We start from the raw sequence: 17,831 nt of genomic DNA on the forward strand, positions 1-17,831 counted from the left end.
AGCATGGGATCTCAACATGATCCCAGGGTAGCTAGATTGAGCCCAAAGGTCACTGGCTTGAAGCCCAAGGTTGCTGGATTGAGCCCAAGGTCACCACTGGCTTGAGCAAGATGTCACTGCTTTGTCTGGAGACCCCTGATCAAGGCACATATGAGAATTAATCAATGAACAACTAAAGTGACACAACTATGAGTCATTGATTCTTATCTCTCTTCCTTCCTGCCTCCCTCTCCCTCCCTTTTTTCCTCTCCCTTCTCTCTCAAAAAAAACAAACAAAACAAACAAACAAACAAAAAAAAACTACACACACACACACACACACCCAGAATTGAAATTGCTGGGTTGTATGGTAGTTCTATATTTTAATATTTTGAGGAACCTCCATACTATTATCCATAGTAGCTGCACCAATTTAAACCAGTGTTTTTCACCCACCAATCTGTAAAAGAGTTAACCACCCTGATGTTGTATGAAGATTAGAGAGTTTATACCACATCAGGGTGGTTAACTCTTTTGCCAACCAGCACGAAATTTCTGGCAGACCGATATTGGTTCATGGACCAGTATTGGTTTGTGAACCAGCAGTTAAAAAACACTGATTTAAACTAGTCTGTTGTTCCACTTTGAGTGAATGACATCTAACAACCAGTCATATGTGCAATAGACACTACATAGGTGTTCATGAACCTGAATGCCACATAAACTAAGAATAGCTCCGAGTGAGAGCTGAGAAAGATAAAATGAAAGATGTGGAAAAGCCTGTTGAAAAGAAGGCTCATTTTGCACATCCTCAACCACTAGGAAATAAAGAGCTCAATGCACCAGTTCCATTCCTCCAGAAGAGGCAGGAGTCCAGACCAGGAGCTTCTGTCCTAGCATCAGATGAGTAGTTCCATGGCCATACTGGCCATGACCTTGCAAAAGGTAGGAAGTCTAGCACTAATTTCTCTTTGAGCAGTCAAGAGGCATGAAGAAACACACATTTCCAGGAATGCACACTTTTATATTATTTTTGTTTTCTCCTGCAAATTAATTGAGAGCTAGGAGGCATTCCAGCGTCCCTTTCTCTCCCAGAGTTCCCAGTGTGTTTCATTATTCACCAGCCCAGCAACTCAACTAGCCTGAGACACAACTGCAAAGGATGGAGAACGGAAAACTAATATTTTCTACATGGACTTCCTCATCTTGGGTAGATTTATGATTTCCGCTTCTGTTATGCAGAAGTTAGCATTTTTAACAATGAAGGAGAAAATCCTTAATTGTTTTTTTATTGCCTCAAGAGCTCCAAAGATATAGTATGCTATGTCATCATTTACATTTCACATTAAATGCAAAATATTTGAAATAAGCAAATATTTGTTTTAATTTGATACATCTGTTAACTGGAATGCTAAAAAGACAGCTAACTCACTATATTAAATTCAGTGATTTGTAAACAATTTATATATTCATTTGTTCTGGGTTACAAATGCCCCAAAGCCTACTTTTTATGAAACCCAGAAAGTAAATTGCATTGTATTAATCTGATGAATGCAGGCCATGATTTCTTCTTCTTCACTCCATTAATTTATTTCCTAACTTGAGTTAATTAGTGAGGTTTCTATTTTTAAAAAGCTCTTTAAATTCATTGACACATTTGCAAGAACTGCTTTGAGAACCTACTGCAGAGGAAATGGGCGAAATACAAAGGGTAAACTTTCCCAAGACATTATTGCACATTGAGCACCTGAGTGCCATGTAAGAGTCTTTCTGGGGGAACATGATGGGTGATGAACACACAGTTGTTACAAGAGAGAGGGAGAGAACTAGAAGGAAGGATTAAGAACAGCCTCATTCCAGGTGATTACTAAATGCATGAGATATTGTCAAGGTCCTATCTATCACTAAGTAAAAAACATTCTGACTTTATGTTACAAAATGAAGACTGACTTTGCAGCAATACCCCCTGGGAAAAGAAGAGATGTCTATTCATAAAAATACTAAACATATCACAGATTAGTGCAGTGGCTCTCAAACTTTTTGAAGTCGGGGGGCATTTAAAATTCTACAAATAATTGTAGGTGCACTATATACAAATTTCTGAGAAATATGTTATAATAATTAAGTCAAATATTAAAGAAAAAATATAAAGTACAAGAGTGCTTTTATGGTAATTAAACAAAATAAATATGACAAAATTAAATTTATTCTGACATTAAAAACATTTTGTGTTACATTTTTTGAGTTATGCTTTTTAAAATTTGTAAAAAAGAGGAGTTAAAAAATAAAAAAAAATGACAAAAAATTTAACTTTTTATATATATAGATACATTCTTAGTAAGATTTAGTAAATTCAGCAGGTCCAGGGGTGAATGTGTTAAGTTTTTTCATTCTTGTGTTTATGAGAAACATGCGCCTGATGTGTCTTAGTGATTTCTTCAACATTTGAGCATATATTTGAAAGGCAAACTCTTATTTCTTTGTCAATATATTGAAGAATTCCTCTCTTTTTACTCTTAATTGTGTTGAGTACAGAAAAGCCCCACCATATACATTATCTTAACTTTACACCAAACAAAGGATAGAAGAAACTTGCCTCCAGTCTTTCTGGGGAACATGGGGGGTAGTGTAAACAATCCAGCACCACAGCTTAACAGCCTTTTGCAACCTAATCAGGCAAATGAGGTGGGAGGTTGGGCAGACTGTCAGCTTACAGCCAATTTCCCACACTTCTGTCCCCAAAAAATCTAAACTCCAAAAACCCTGTTGGTTTTTTGGTCCCCAACAGGCACATATTTCTCTGGAATACCATAGGGCGCACCTGAAAATCTAGGGCTCATCTGTGCGCCCTGGCGCACATTTTGAGAACCATTGGATCAGTGCAATAGAGAACAAAGATAAATCAATTATTTTTCCTTGTTCAAATGCAGCCTTTATATTCCTAAATCAGAGTAGAACAGAGTGCCTGAACTAAAAAAAAAAAAAAAAAGGAAATTCATTCCCATTAAAGTATTAATTACTGCTAAAAGTTTAAGATATGCCTAAGGGTATTTGCAGAAATGGAGAACTAGACTTTCAACAGATGTTTAAGCTTTAAGCAAACAAAATGTCATTCCTTCTTGGAATATTTTGGGCAGCAGCTAGGGGGTAAGGGAGATTGAGTTAAGTTGTCTGTCCTTCTCAAGTCCCCAAAGTTACCTACTTACTTGCAGCCACAGCAACAGCCCAATCTAGATAGCACCTTCCTAATCGAAGTCCTGCTTTATTTTCTTTTCCCTTGCCAGTCATCTCTCTGCCCTAAGAAGCAAGGTGAAAATTTGGAGCTGCACTTGAATGCATTTGAACCTGAATGCATTTCTCTAAGCCTGAAATTCTATGAAATGGAAATATAAGTCACCTGGCACAGCCCCAAATCAAGAGTAGGCATTCAACAACTGTAAACTGCCTCCTTTCACTTCACACAGACACAGAGTCAAGTCAGCCTTTTAGGGACAACCAGAAGCCAGAGACAGCAGGGACAAGACCAGGTTCTTTCCATCTCTCTTCAATTGCCTTCAAATTTTCTTTTGTGTTTAACCCTGGTCCTGGAACCTGTTACTCAAGTTTCCCACACCAAACAAACAGCACCATGATTTACTTCTTCTGACATGGCACTGACAAGGAAAAAGGGCAGAGGAGAAACATTTGTGCTATCAACTCCCCTGATTCACACTGACACACCCACATCTTCTTGTTTCTGCTAATATATATATTTATTATATAAATATACTGTAAAGCCAGTAGCCACAGCCACCATCACAGCCACCTGGCCCGTACAGGTTCGCATAGGATTTGGACAGACGGTAATGAAACAACGACCCAAGAACTGGTGGGCCATTAGCTTTAATCCTAGCTTGCACCCGGCAGGCAAGAAAGGCAAGAAATACAGTGGGAAAACACTTCCCTTTTTATTCAGGGCTCCCAAAGCCACTGATTTATCTGAGTTTCCTAGAATCAAAGGTTTCTACCTCACCAGCCTTATTCACCTCTGCTCCCCATCTCCTTCTCTCTGCACAAACTCTGCACAAACTGGCTTCTCCTTCAGCACTGCACTATCTTGGCTGCTTCTCCTTCTCCTCCACGTGGCCTTTCTCTGCTCTCCTTTCTCTGCTCTCTCCTCTAATGCTGATCTCAGGAACCGAGAGAGCAAGATCCCGTCTGCCCCATTTTATAGTGTAGAAATCAAAACCTTTAATCCAATTTACAAACAAGGAAGTCTCTGATATAAAGTCATTTAGAGTGGGAAAGGCTTAGTCTTAAAACTAAACTTTAGGGTATAACAACCCTGCCTGCTTACAGCCTGTCCCCCACACCCAATGCAAACTAGAAGCAAGCAAACCTATATATCATATTTACAAACTTATTTGACCAACATATACCTTCTCTCGCACAAACTTTATGTGTCTCCATTAAAGCTCTGTCTTCCAAAGGGTAGCCACCATGTCCCTCCTTTGAAGGCTTAGGGGTCTGCAGATAGTAGACTCCTACCTTCCTGACAGAGGGCCTGACTTTAAATATCTGCATTACAACAAAAGTTTGTTAAACAAAGAACTTTCTCTGTGTGGGAACCAGGATTTTTGGATGATGGACCAAGTCCCAAGAATCTGTGAAGACAAACTTTCCAGATCAAACAAACAGGAGGGTGGCCCTGCCTTGTTTCTCTGCTCCGAGAAAGTACAGACCTACCCTGATCAGGGCACGTCTGAGGGCTCCAGTTTTTTAAGACTAGGTAGGAGATAGCCCCTGGGAATAAAATAAGCAGCCTTATTAAATAAGAGTGTATTTTCCTGACAGCCTTGCCTCTGCAAAGAGGAAGAAAAATGGGAACAAACTCTAAGTGCTTGAGAAAAGTTCTCCAGGGTAAAGACAGACAAGATAAGAATGCTCTTTCATCTCTGCAGAACTTGGTCCTACTCAAAGGACTTTCACCTCTCCTGCATTAACCTAATTTGACCCTGACATGTCTCAGCATTATCATCCTCATTTTACCCAGTATATTTTGTGACTCGCTGGAGGTCACAGAAGTGCTATTCTGGAATATACCCAGACCTTCTGATTCCTGGTCTAATCTTTTCACCATAATCTTAACTCCAAAACACAAAGAAAAAACATCCAGACTCAGATCAGTGCCTCAAGAACTTAAGTTTGCACTTTTAAGGCAAGATTTCCAGTTAAGACCACCGGGAGTCCCGGGGTGGAGGTGAGGGCTGCTCCCAGGCAGCCCTCCACCCAGGACTCACTCAGGAAGAGGATGGTTTGCCTCCTGGCAGCCCTGCTCTCCTCGCTCTCCGACTTCCTCAGCTGTGCCTGCTGCCCCTTCCAGGCCACTGTGCCCTGCTTGCTCCTCCTGAGCACCTGCATCATGTTCCAGCACATGAAGGCCACGGCGACCAGGACAACGAGGTAGACTATGAAGGCGCTGAAGATGCTGGACTGGAACACCGTCCAGCGGCTGGAGAGGCTGGTGCAGATGGACATGTTGGAGGTCTCGGGTTGCTCCTGATGGCGGGTGAGCGAGCGGTTGCAAGAGAGACCCCGGTGATTGGGCACGTGCACCAGGGGGTACTCAACTCCCATGGCAAAAAGCAAAGGCAATGCCACCAGGGTGGAGGTGACCCAGACGAAGCCAATCAGCAGCTTTACCTGGCAGGGCCCAGACACGGCTTTATACCGGAAGGGGTGGCAGATAGCGACATAGCGCTCGAAGCTGAGTGTCAGCACGTGCAGCAGCGTGGCATAACTGCAGGCCTCAAAGAGGAAATTGTGCAGCTTACAGGACAGGGTGTAGCTGGGCCTGCTCAGGGGGTTCCAGATGATGCTGTAGAACTCCATGGGCATGCCAATGAGGAAGACCAAGATGTCCGAGCAAGCCAGGCTCACCATGTGATCCGTCACCTCCTTCTGCAAGTAGCCGTTCTTCTGCAGCACCTGTGTGACCCGAATGGTGACACTATTCCCTAGAATGCCCACCACGAAGATAATCAGGTTCACCAAGATGAGGGTAATTTTGATCCAGGTGGCCACCTCAAATTCGGGGATATGGCTGTGATCAATAACGTGGGAGCAGTCACTGCTGGGGCCGCCGGGTGAAGCCATCAGGAAGCAATCCAGCCACGCCACCGGGTCCAAAGACCTTCTCAACGTCCCTCCTCTCAGCAGAGCCCAGAATTCTTGGGGCAACTCAGGAGGGCTTTCTCTCACTCTTGGAAAAGGTAAGTTGGTAGTATTTCAGGTGCTTTCATGGAAACTTCCTGGAGCAGCCCAACCTAGCAGTGGCCCGGGAGGCGCCTGGGGGCGGAGTTTGGGGCGTGTGTTTAGGAATGCGGAGGGGGGGAAGCGGAGCAAGGAGATCCTGATCTGGCCAGGAGTCAGCACCGCAGCCCCCAGCGCGCCAGGCCTTCTCTGTGCCGGGGCGTGCTCTTCCCTGCAGCCTGCCGCTGCCCTCCGGCTGCCTGGCACTGGTCGGCCTCAGCCCACGGTCATGGAGCACCCTCTTCAGCGCTGTTGGTGGCTAGGTGGTCAGCGATCAATCATTAACCACCGCTGTGCGCAGCCGCCCGGCTGCCGGCAAGTCCAACGGCAGGGCAGGATTTGACTCAGCTCACAGGCATGGTCCCAGAGTCAGACCTGGGCTCAGGAGCTCCGGGTGGCAGTGACTCCTCCTCCGCCTCCGCCCAAGCGGCCACCGGAGACAGCGGTGGGCAGCTGGCCAGACGCCCCGCGCGGGGAGGCGCAGCCCGAGGGAAGTTGGAGTGCGCTCCCGGGGCTTGACGTTCAGGATTGCAGCTGGGAAAGACACACTTCTCTTCTCCTGTCCTACCCCCACTGCCACAGTTGTCCTGCGGTTCCTTCAAAGATTGGGCCACAACCTGTGTAGAGGCTATTGAACCCGGGCTCGCGCCTCCATCACAGGTCAGATGTCCAGGTCACCCTTGGAGGAGGCAGCAAGCGCTCGCCTCCTTGGCGCACTGCCTCTGCCTTCCGGGCCCTATGGCTTTTGCAGTGAATGATTGGGCTGAGCTACCTGGGCCTCTGTTTCAGGAAGTAAGTGGACGCCAAGCAGGCTTAATGGGGTCCCCTAAAAGCCCTGCCTTCCCCCAAGCCTCCTGGTGCCCCGTACAGGGTCCTGCTGGGCCTTCCTGCGGAAGGATTGGGGAAGCGCGGGATGCCTTTCAGTATCACTGCTCCGCGCAAGCCTCTCTCCCTGCACAGCGGCGAGAAGGCTTTAACTGGTGTCTGTGGGTCAGGATGCGGCCGGTGGAGAGCGTACCCTCCGGAGGCAGCTGCAGGGAGAGAGGCAGGACAGGGCCACATAGTGAAAATGTTATTAAGGATCATGACAGTTTCCCTCTCTTCAGAGAGAGGAAACTTGCATGGACCCATTTTCATCTTCTAGATTCAGAATCAGAGGAAATGGGCGGGGTGGGGTGGGGGAGCTATCCTACGCATTGTAGAATGATTAGAACATACGTTCCCCTCCCCACAAAGTTAGAGCCCAAATGTCTTCACACATCAGCAAATGTCTTTTGAGAGAGCAAAGTGGCCCCAGGTGGAGAACCACTGCCTTGAAGGAAGAAAACAACCTTAAATTATCAAGCCACAACCTTGTGAAGTGACCATTTTAAAGATGAAGACACTGGGGTGTCCAGAGAATAGGCGCTACCCCAGGCCATAATAGAGTGAGAACCTGGAAATTAACCGAGCTCTGTCAAAGCTGAGTCTATCCTGCCAACAGGGATAGATCTATCCTCTTAACAGGAGACAGACTGTGTGCTATCAACCTAACGGGAGATAGACAACTGTGGTTTCTGAGAACACAGTAGATCAGTGGCCCCAACCTTTTTTGGGCCACGGACCGGTTTAATGTCAGAAAATATTTTCACAGAGCAGCCTTTAGGGTGGGAGGGATAAATATATCACGTGACCGAGACAAGAGTCAAGAGTGAGTCTTAGACAGATGTAACAGAGGAAATATGGTCATTTTTTTAAAATAAAACATCGTTCAGACTTAAATATAAATAAAACAGATATAATGTAAGTTATTTATTCTTTCTCTGTGGACCAGTACTAATGGCCCATGGACCGGTACCGGTCCGCGGCCACGGGGGTTGGGGACCACTGCAGTAGATGCTCAGAAAGGGGTCCTGAATGATGCACCGAAAGATGTAGAGACTGCATTTCCTAACCCCGATGCTACACACATAGTCTGAGGACCTCGGAGAATATTTGATTTTGTTACTGCCTCAGGGGGAAAAATGTTTTTCTTCTATTTGTTCTCTCTAAATTATAAGCTCCAAAGCCACAAACTACATCTTCTCCTCTCTGAAACTCGCCACAGCACCCTAATAATGTTTTTTCAAGAGCCCTTCTCCATGTCATGTGTGCTATTTGACCTCCTTGCAGGCTGGGAGACTCCAAACTCCTTGTTGGTGCAGTGTGCTCAGCTAAAGGACTTCAAGAGCCTTTGCTGCGGCCATGCAGCAGTCCCACAGAGCTCAATGGGAAGCATGGACTCTCAGGGTTTCATAACTACAGACTAGAATTCCACACAGACTCCTCTGCAACAGACTCTGTGGCTGTTTGCTGTCCCAGAGCTCCTGAGAAGAGGGTGGTCTAGGAAGACTGCACCCCAGCCCACCTGCCCCCTCCGCACCACCAGCATACATACGTGCACTATGTCAGTGATGGGCAATCTTTTGAGCTTGATGTGTCAAAATTCGCCAAAAAACGAGCATAACTCGGGTGGTGTGTCACTTCAAGAAAAAAACCATAATTTCACAATATTTATAGTTTAAATAACAAAAATGTATAATTGTAATATATAACTGTATTTAATTAACCAAAAACTAATTATTTAACTTACCTGCTTAGTGACTTCTTTATTCATCTGTCAGTCGGTTTCTTTTGTTGGTCTTGATATTATTTAACTTGTGTGGGGTGCCATGAACTAAGATAAGTTGGGGGGAGGGAATTCTTTACCTTACCTGCCTATTAGTGACTTTTTTATTGCTGAATTTCACTGGCTAAATCTTCAATTGAAGGTTGGTATTTTGTACACTTCAAGCCCAAGCAAGCACTACTAACTTCATCTGTTAATCTGCTTCTTTTGTTGATTTTGATATTATTTAACGCTGAGAATAAGGTCTCACAAAAGTACATAGAGGGAAAAATTGTGAGTAAAGCCATTGCTATATTTTTCAGGGTGCTAAAAGTGTATGGTAATCGGTTCCAGGCACTCCAGATTTTCTGTTCGTAGTGGCACTCCTCTTGATTCTCCAAGCGGCACCTTTCCAGATTCTCAAGCTTTGACCTCAAGTCGACAAACACCTGAGCCCAGATGCTGTCTTGAAATTCTGCAAGTTGCATCTTATGTAAATTAAGATGTCTGCCGCTATTTCTAATGGCGGAAACGGCACCCATAGCATAGGCCCTTGCTTCTCCCAGCCTCCCCCTCACTTATCTCAGTAATGATGGTCAATTAGAAATCCACGACACTCAGAACAGTAGATTGGATGGTGGTTGCTGTGGTTATGTGGTTGCTGGTAATGGCGATCACAGGACCCCCAGAGATGCGTCCCCCACGGCATTCTGCTGCTCCCTGCTCCACTGGCCGGAAGTGAGGTCAAAGATCCCCTAACGGCCTAACCGGAAGTCCCAGAACTAGACGCTCTGTGCTGGAGTTCTGTTGTTTCGGTCTACAGACCTCCGGCAGAGAGTGTCTACACTACAGCAAATGCTTTATCGTCGGCTATTGCACCTGGCTGTGCAGGAGCCGAGGATGAAACGTCCTTCTCAGCATGCGGCCCCATACCTCTCTGGTATGCGGCCGCATGCATAGCGTGTCATCGAAAATGGCTACACGTGTCAGTGCTGACACACATGTCATAGGTTCACCATCACGGCACTAAGTGGCCCCTACCCACTTCTTTCTTTTCCATAGGAAATAAGCAGGAGACCTTAAATATTCCTCAGCCCTGCCGTGTAGCCTTTCTTTGACATCCTCTTGGTCATTTGCTGACCCATGCCGAGCACTTTCACATAATTCATTTCTTTTAATCCTCAGAAGGCTATAAGGTGAACATTATTGCCTCATTTTACAGATGCAGAAATGGAGGATCAGAGGAATTAAATGACCTACCATACAGGGTCAGAGGCTGGATTGCAACCCAGGTGTCCTTGGCACTAAAGCATTTTCTAATCTGGGCTGCTATCTCTCTGTGCAGGATGGGACAGTGCCAGGCTCAACAGTAGCACTTCGGAGGGAGGAATTATTTTAAGTCATCAGCCTGAATGCTTCTCCTCTCCCAGCTGCAGCACGTTATCCCGCAATGTACCTGATTGTTCCAATTTGTTCTGCTCAGACAGGATTCCCATTATTGTCCAATGTCTTTCATCAAAAAAAGTTTTTTTCAAAGTGCAAACAAAGATTACAAATGCATGGCCAAACAGTGAGAATCAAGCTCATTAAAATTCACACCTTATAATAGAAGTGGAAAAATGCCGTTTGAACAAAGGTCCAAAAGAATTAAATTTTCACTTCACCTTTGCTTTTCCTAAGACCAATTAAAAACTGTTTAATGTACTCTCATTTGTCAATAACAGACCAGTATAATACCAGGCCTGGGTCTGTGTAATCTAGATTTTTTAATTAGCATGTCATGTAGAGGGAAAAAGGAGAAGGAATGAAAAATGAAAGAAAAAAATACTTTAGGTACCTTTGATGTCAGCTCTTCTCAGGGTCACTTTAGGGTGTGCACAATTTATATTCACAGTGTACATGTTCCAGGTGACCTTTGAGGTCACTTAGGCTGGAGGCTTTCATGTTTTTAGCACTGAATCTCATCTTAAACTTAAATTGACACTGGCACTAAAGTAAGAGAAAATTTAAAAATACAAATAACCACACATACATACTACATGTTTGTAAATTTAAATCTATTCTATGTACTCAAACTGTTAACATTTACTCATTTAAAGTCAATCAACAATTTATACCCTAAAAAGTGAATAATACCCTTTTTACAAAGGTTCATGGTAAAATCACAATGACTATGCATTAAGCTATGAAAATCTTTAATAATTTTCAAAAATGATAAACAGAATAGATAACTTTATAAATAACAGAAGCAGAAAACTGAAACATTAAACTTCACCATCTCAAAACAAATTTTAAATCTCTGGAACAAGTCTTGGTCAAAGAGAAAACCAAAATTGCAAAATATCTGGAGAATGATGACCCCAAAAATGCTGCATATCAGAATTTGTGAGAAATAGCTACAGGAGCCCTCAGAAAGTTTCATAGCCCTAAATATTATAATAAACAAGAAAGAATGCAAATAAAGAAAGTTATAAAAGAATAAAATTAAGTAAAACAATAAAGGATTAATAAAAACAATAAAAGATTAATAAAGATCAAAGTAATTATGAAAGAACTATGTAGTAGAACTAATAAATAAATCCCAAAACTTTTTTTCTAAGTAGGACCTCTTCTGGTCATTAAGAATTAGCCATAGCAGCCTGCCGGCTGGCCTGCCTACCTGCCTCCCACCCCACAGCACAGCTGTGATCCCTCAGAGAAGAGAAACTAGTGAAGTGAGCCCTAGCATCACTCAGACTTGCTGCAGCCTTTCCAGACCACAGAGCAAGAAGGGGTCTCCAAGCAAAGCAAGTAATCTTGCCAGTGTCAACGTAAGAAATAACCAAACCTGTAAGAATTTTTGGGAGTTTATTTGAGCCAAATTGTCGACAGTTGCCAGGAAGCAAAATAACAACAGATTATGAAAATGCTCCAAAAAATGGCAGTTTTAGTACAGTAGTACCTTGAGATATGAACAGACCAACATACGATTTTTTTAAAGATATGAGCTGCGACTAGTTTTGTATTTTTGTTCGAGATCCGAGCAAAATTCTGAGATACGAGTTGTGATTCAGGAAAAGCTGCCACTAGTTGGCGCGTTGGCACATGGATCCAGTATCAGCAGTTTGATATACGAGTTGACTGACTTACGAGCTCAGTTACAGAACAAATTAAAATTGTATCTCAAGGTACCGTTGTACTTATTTTATACATCAGAATCAAAGCAGGAGATGTAAGGAAGTTATATGAAATCCATTGGTGATAGATTAGGAAGTAGGAGAAAGCAAAGCAAAAAGCAGGGAAATCTTTGGGATTGGATTAAAAGTAAACCATATAGACATATACTTATTTTACACAGGCAGGTATTGGATAGTTAACAGGTAAAGTTAACATAATAATAACAATGAGGGGATTTATGGTTTCTGCTTTGGAGGGAGGTTGGTTGTACCCTGAGTGTTCTGAAAAGAAAAATTACTCTATTTTTTAAAGATTTTATTTATTATTTTTACAGAGAAAGGGGTTGGGGAGCGAGAGGTATCAACTCATAGTTGCTTCAGCTTAGTTGTTCATTGCTTGTTATATGTACCTTGATCAGGCAAGCGCACTGTTTTGAACCGGCAATCTCAGCATTCCAGGTCTAAGCTCTATCCACTGCACTGCTACAGGTCAGGCTACTCCAAGCTCTATCCACTGCACTGCTACAGGTCAGGCTACTCCAAGCTCTATCCACTGCACCGCTACAGATCAGGCTACTCCAAGCTCTATCCACTGCACCACAACAGGTCAGGCTACTCCAAGCTCTATCCACTGCACCGCTACAGGTCAGGCTACTCCAAGCTCTATCCACTGCACCGCTACACGTCAGGCTACTCCAAGCTCTATCCACTGCACCGCTACACGTCAGGCTACTCCAAGCTCTATCCACTGCACCGCTACAGGTCAGGCTACTCCAAGCTCTATCCACTGCACCGCTACAGGTCAGGCTACTCCAAGCTCTATCCACTGCACCGCTACACGTCAGGCTACTCCAAGCTCTATCCACTGCACCGCTACAGGTCAGGCTACTCCAAGCTCTATCCACTGCACCGCTACACGTCAGGCTACTCCAAGCTCTATCCACTGCACCGCTACAGATCAGGCTACTCCAAGCTCTATCCACTGCACCGCAACAGGTCAGGCTACTCCAAGCTCTATCCACTGCACCGCTACAGATCAGGCTACTCCAAGCTCTATCCACTGCACCGCAACAGGTCAGGCTACTCCAAGCTCTATCCACTGCACCACAACAGGTCAGGCTACTCCAAGCTCTATCCACTGCACCGCTACAGATCAGGCTACTCCAAGCTCTATCCACTGCACCGCTACAGATCAGGCTACTCCAAGCTCTATCCACTGCACCACAACAGGTCAGGCTACTCCAAGCTCCATCCACTACACCATTACAGGTCAGGCTACTCTTATATTTTAAAGGCATGCTATCGAGTATGTTATTGTAGAAGCAAAAGAACAACAGACAGGCTCAATTAAGGTAAACATTGACCTTTGTTAGAGGAAAAGCACTACCCTAGGACATGACTACCTGCCCTGAACTGCTTTTAGTTAGAAGGTTTTAATTTTTCAGGCCATCCTGTGTGGTTACTATAGGTCTCTGTGTTTGCAAGGCCACTACGCAGACCTCCCCTAAGCTTGTCAGGTTCAGCATGTGGCCATTTTTTCATCTACATCAAGCTGAGGAAACAGCAGTCGGGAGGTAAATGTTGCCAGACTTTACAGAGCAGGGTGCTGGAAAGGAGAGAGCTGTGCTGAGGGAGAGTACAGGAATCTGTACAGAGGAGCTCTGTGCCTTTGGCTGAATACTAATGAAGATATGGAGGTGAGACTCCAGAGCCAGGCAAAGTGGACTACTGAGGAAAGAACAACTGTGGGGGCTGTAACCCAGACTATTCCCAAAGTTATGCAGAGCTAGGACATCGCTGATGGCCTAACCAACAAGCAAGGAGATCTCATTGAACCAATTCTGAAAGGGCCAGACCTTAGCAGGACTAAACTAGTTGCAGAGCTGAGGCTACTCTGGACTTGCCTGAACAAAGGTATTGAACTCAGCCATATAATATGGAAGTTGCTAGCCACATGTAGCTAAACTTAAAATATGGCTAGTCCAAACTGAGATGTATTGTAAGTATAATGAACACCACATTTCAAAGTCTTTCTATAAAAAAATGTAAATGTAATAGTTTTTATACATAAATTTAATATTTAAATGATAACATTTAGCTACAGTGGGTTAAATAAAATGTTATTTAAGTAATTTTACCTCTCTTTTTACTTTTTAAAATGTGCCTAATAGAATATTTTAAATTATATGTGGCTTGTGTAAGAAGGTCACATGATATTTCTATGGGACAGTGATACTATAAACAGATATTTAAAAGAGAAAATCCCCCTGGCCGGTTGGCTCAGTGGTAGAGCATCAGCCTGGCATGCAGGAGTCCCAGGTTTGATTCCCGGCCAGGTCACACAGGAGAAGTGCCCATCTGCTTCTCCACCCCTCCCCCTCTCCTTCCTCTCTGTCTCTCTCTTTCCCTCCGGCAGCTAAGGCTCCATTGGAGCAGGGTTGGCCCGGGTGCTGAAGATGGCTCCATGGCCTCTGCCTCAGGCACTAAAATGGCTCTGGTCGCAACAGAGCAACGCCCCCAGATGGGCAGAGCATTGCCCCCTGGTGGGCATGCCAGGTGGATCCCGGTTGGGCACAGGCAGTCTGTCTGACTGCCTCCCCGTTTCCAACTTCAGAAAAATTTAAAAAAAACAAAAAAAAAAGAGAGAGAGAAAATCCAAAAATAAACCTAAGACTTATAGAAATTTCATTTACATTCATAGTGACATTTCAAATTAGTAAGGGAAGATGAATTGCTCAATAATTGGTATTGGGACACTAGGTTACCCATTTAGAAAACAGAAGTTATATACATACTTCCATACATTATTATAATACAAATCATTAAATGATAGAATAAAATACTAGAGTGGGGTTTTTTTTTGGGGGGGGGTTGGTATTTTTCTGAAGTGAGAAGTGGGGAGGCAGGGAGACAGACTTCTACATGTGCCCGACCAGGATCCACTGGGCAAGTCCACCAGGAAGTGATGCTCTGCCCATCTGGGGTGTTGCTCTGTTGCAACTGGGGCCATTCTAGCGCCTAAGGCAGAGGCCATGGAGCCATCCTCAGTGCCCAGGCCAACTTTGCTTCAATGGAGCCTTGGCTGTGGGAGGGGAAAAGAGAGGTAGAGAGAAAAGAGAGGGGGTAAGGGGGAGAAGCAGATGGGTACTTCTCTTGTGTGCTCTGGCCAGGAATCGAACCCAGGACTTCCACACACTGGGCTGATGCTCTAACACTGAGCCAATGAGCCAGGGCCTAGAGAATTTTATAATTAAATTGAATTTTAAATGTTATAACATAAATCCTAGAAGCTATAAAGGAAAAAGCTGATAAACTTCATTTCATAAACATAAAAATGTTTTTCAAGGCAAGAAACAGTAGCCAAAGTTAAATAACAAATAAACTTACAGAAAATACATCAAGTTATAATCACACAGTGATGAGTAATTTCTACAAAAAAACTCAAATTTGATAAAATATTTGTTCCAGAAACTGATCTATAAATTCACTTTAATTTCCTTAATTAAAATTTCAACAGATTTTTTCTGAGAAAAATAATTTTGTCTAAAAAAAAAGACAGGCAACCTAATTTTAAAAACAAGCCAAAAAGATAAACAGGCACTTCACAACCCAGGAATCCAGATGGACAATTAACAATGAAAAGCTAACCAACCTTTCCAATAGTTGAAGAAATGCAAACTAAACCTGCAATTAAGTACAACTATGCATGCACCAGATTGTCTAACATTTAAAGACAACAGATACTATAAAAACTAGACAAATTGACTCTAAAATTTATAAAGAAATGTCAAAAGTCAAGAATGAGCAAGATACTCTTAGGAAGTGAGAATTTGCTCTTCTAGATATCAAGACTTGTTTTAAAGCTATAGTTTACAAGACAGTGTGGTTTTGACATGGGGATAGGCAAAAGAATGACAAAGAAGAGATAGCATAGAAATAAGTCTACATGTGTATAGACAGGATTAATGACAGATTGTTTTGTGGGCAGTGCATCATTGGTGTAGTAGTTGACTGTCTCTCAGGGGTGGGGCTGGGGGTTGGGGGAGAAAACAATGTTCTGATTTACAGGATTTACTGATACCCATGGTGTAAATATTCCCACCATGGCTGACTTCAAGCCACCCACTTTAGCCATCTGCTCATAAAACTCCCAAAATCTTAATAATCAACTGCAGTAAGCTCCAGAACATGACTCTTCTCCATAAATGCTACTTGTGACAATCAAGTATTCATCTGGATAAACTTCACTAAACAAAAAGTCCAGAAAAACAAGAAAGAAATTCAATTTTTGAAATGAGCCAAAGAGATAAGCAGGCACTTCACAAAGGATGAGTCCAGATAGACAATAGACAATGAAAGGCTACCCAACATTTTTAGGAGTTCTGAAAAGGCAAACTAATTCCCCAGTGAAATAAAACTACATACCTACCAGACTGACTAACATTTTTTTTAGACTGACTAATATTTAAAGAAAATCAGTACCATCTGTCCATGAAGCTGTGGAGTAATGATGTCTCTTATACATTGCAGATGGCAGAGGAAATTGGTGCAACCACTTTGGAAAAGAGGTTGGCAGTGTCTACTCAAAATCTTATGACCCAGCAATTCCTCTCCTTACAGCTCATGTCACCTGGATGATCCTCATGAGCCATAGAAGATTATGTATAACAACGCTTTTAGTAATTACCCCATCCTAAAAACACCCAACTGTCCATCTATGGGAGAACAGACAAACAAAATGCAGCATGTAAATGTACAGTGCACCACTACAAAAACAATGTGATTGAACCTTAAACCACAATGATGCATTAAAGAAGCAGGACACAAAAGATTCTATGAGTCCATTTACGATAACACTTAGAAGCAGACAAAACAATAACATTTTGGGGTATATGCAGTGGTGGGATTCAATCGGTTCGCACTGGTTTGGCAGAACTGATACCTAATTTTTAGTTGAGTTTGTAGAACCAGTTGTTAAAATGGCACTTGTAATCAGGGTTCTCTCTAAGGGGGGTGCCTGGGAAGGTGCTCAATGTGGAAATCATAAGCTTACATGCCTTACTCTTTTTTAATGTGCAACAGCATATTCTAATTATTTTTATTTATTTATTTTTAGATTTTATTTATTCATTTTAGAGAGAGGAAACAGAGAGAGAGAGAGACAGAGACAGAGAAAGAAGGGAGGGAGGAGCATAAAGCATCAACTCCCATATGTGCCTTGACCAGGGAAACCCAGGGTTTCAAACCGGCGACCTCAGTGTTCCATATCGATGCTTTTACCCACTGCACCACTGCAGGCCAGGCCCAACAGCATATTCTAAGCACCCATAGTAATGTTCATTCTGTCCATAGGTGAAAACAATTGCAAGTGAGGATGCCAATCAAGAAGCGAGGGAGAAGAAAAATGGTGATAGAGTAGGCGGACATTCCAACTGACATCTCCCAGGACTAAATTAAATTACAACTTAATTTAAGAACAATAATCTTGAAAAGCCAACTTTGGATTAAACTAAGAGGAATCTATAACCAAGGATCACAGAAGAAGCCACACCAAGACTGGTAGGAAGGACGAAGACACAGAAAGGACTGCCCCACTCCCAGGACAAGCAGTGGCATGGAGGGACTCTCACAGCAGGGTGGGTTTCCCTGAGAGGTGTAGGTGCACAGCCCCAGGCCCGGAGCCCCAGCCTAGAGCCCCAGAGCCTAGAAGAGGCACCCAGACAGCATTTAGCTGTGAAAAGAGCCAGGTTTCTGTCCGCAAGAGAGAGACACACCTCTTG

General features: G+C 43.4%; 1 protein-coding gene across 2 annotated transcripts in view; it reads right to left on the minus strand.

Moving 5' to 3' along the window:
- The window catches only part of GPR39 (G protein-coupled receptor 39), a 252,325-nt gene extending 245,735 nt beyond the window's left edge, over positions 1-6,590 (minus strand). For both annotated transcript variants that reach the window (XM_066233493.1, XM_066233492.1), the window contains exon 1: positions 5,259-6,590. In XM_066233493.1, coding sequence (XP_066089590.1) covers positions 5,259-6,114 — 856 coding nt within the window. In that variant the 5' untranslated portion in view covers positions 6,115-6,590. The remainder of the gene's footprint in view (positions 1-5,258) is intronic.
- Positions 6,591-17,831: the final 11,241 nt, after the last annotated feature.

The sequence above is a fragment of the Saccopteryx bilineata genome, chromosome 5 (assembly GCF_036850765.1).
Source record: "Saccopteryx bilineata isolate mSacBil1 chromosome 5, mSacBil1_pri_phased_curated, whole genome shotgun sequence".
NCBI lineage: Eukaryota > Metazoa > Chordata > Mammalia > Chiroptera > Emballonuridae > Saccopteryx > Saccopteryx bilineata.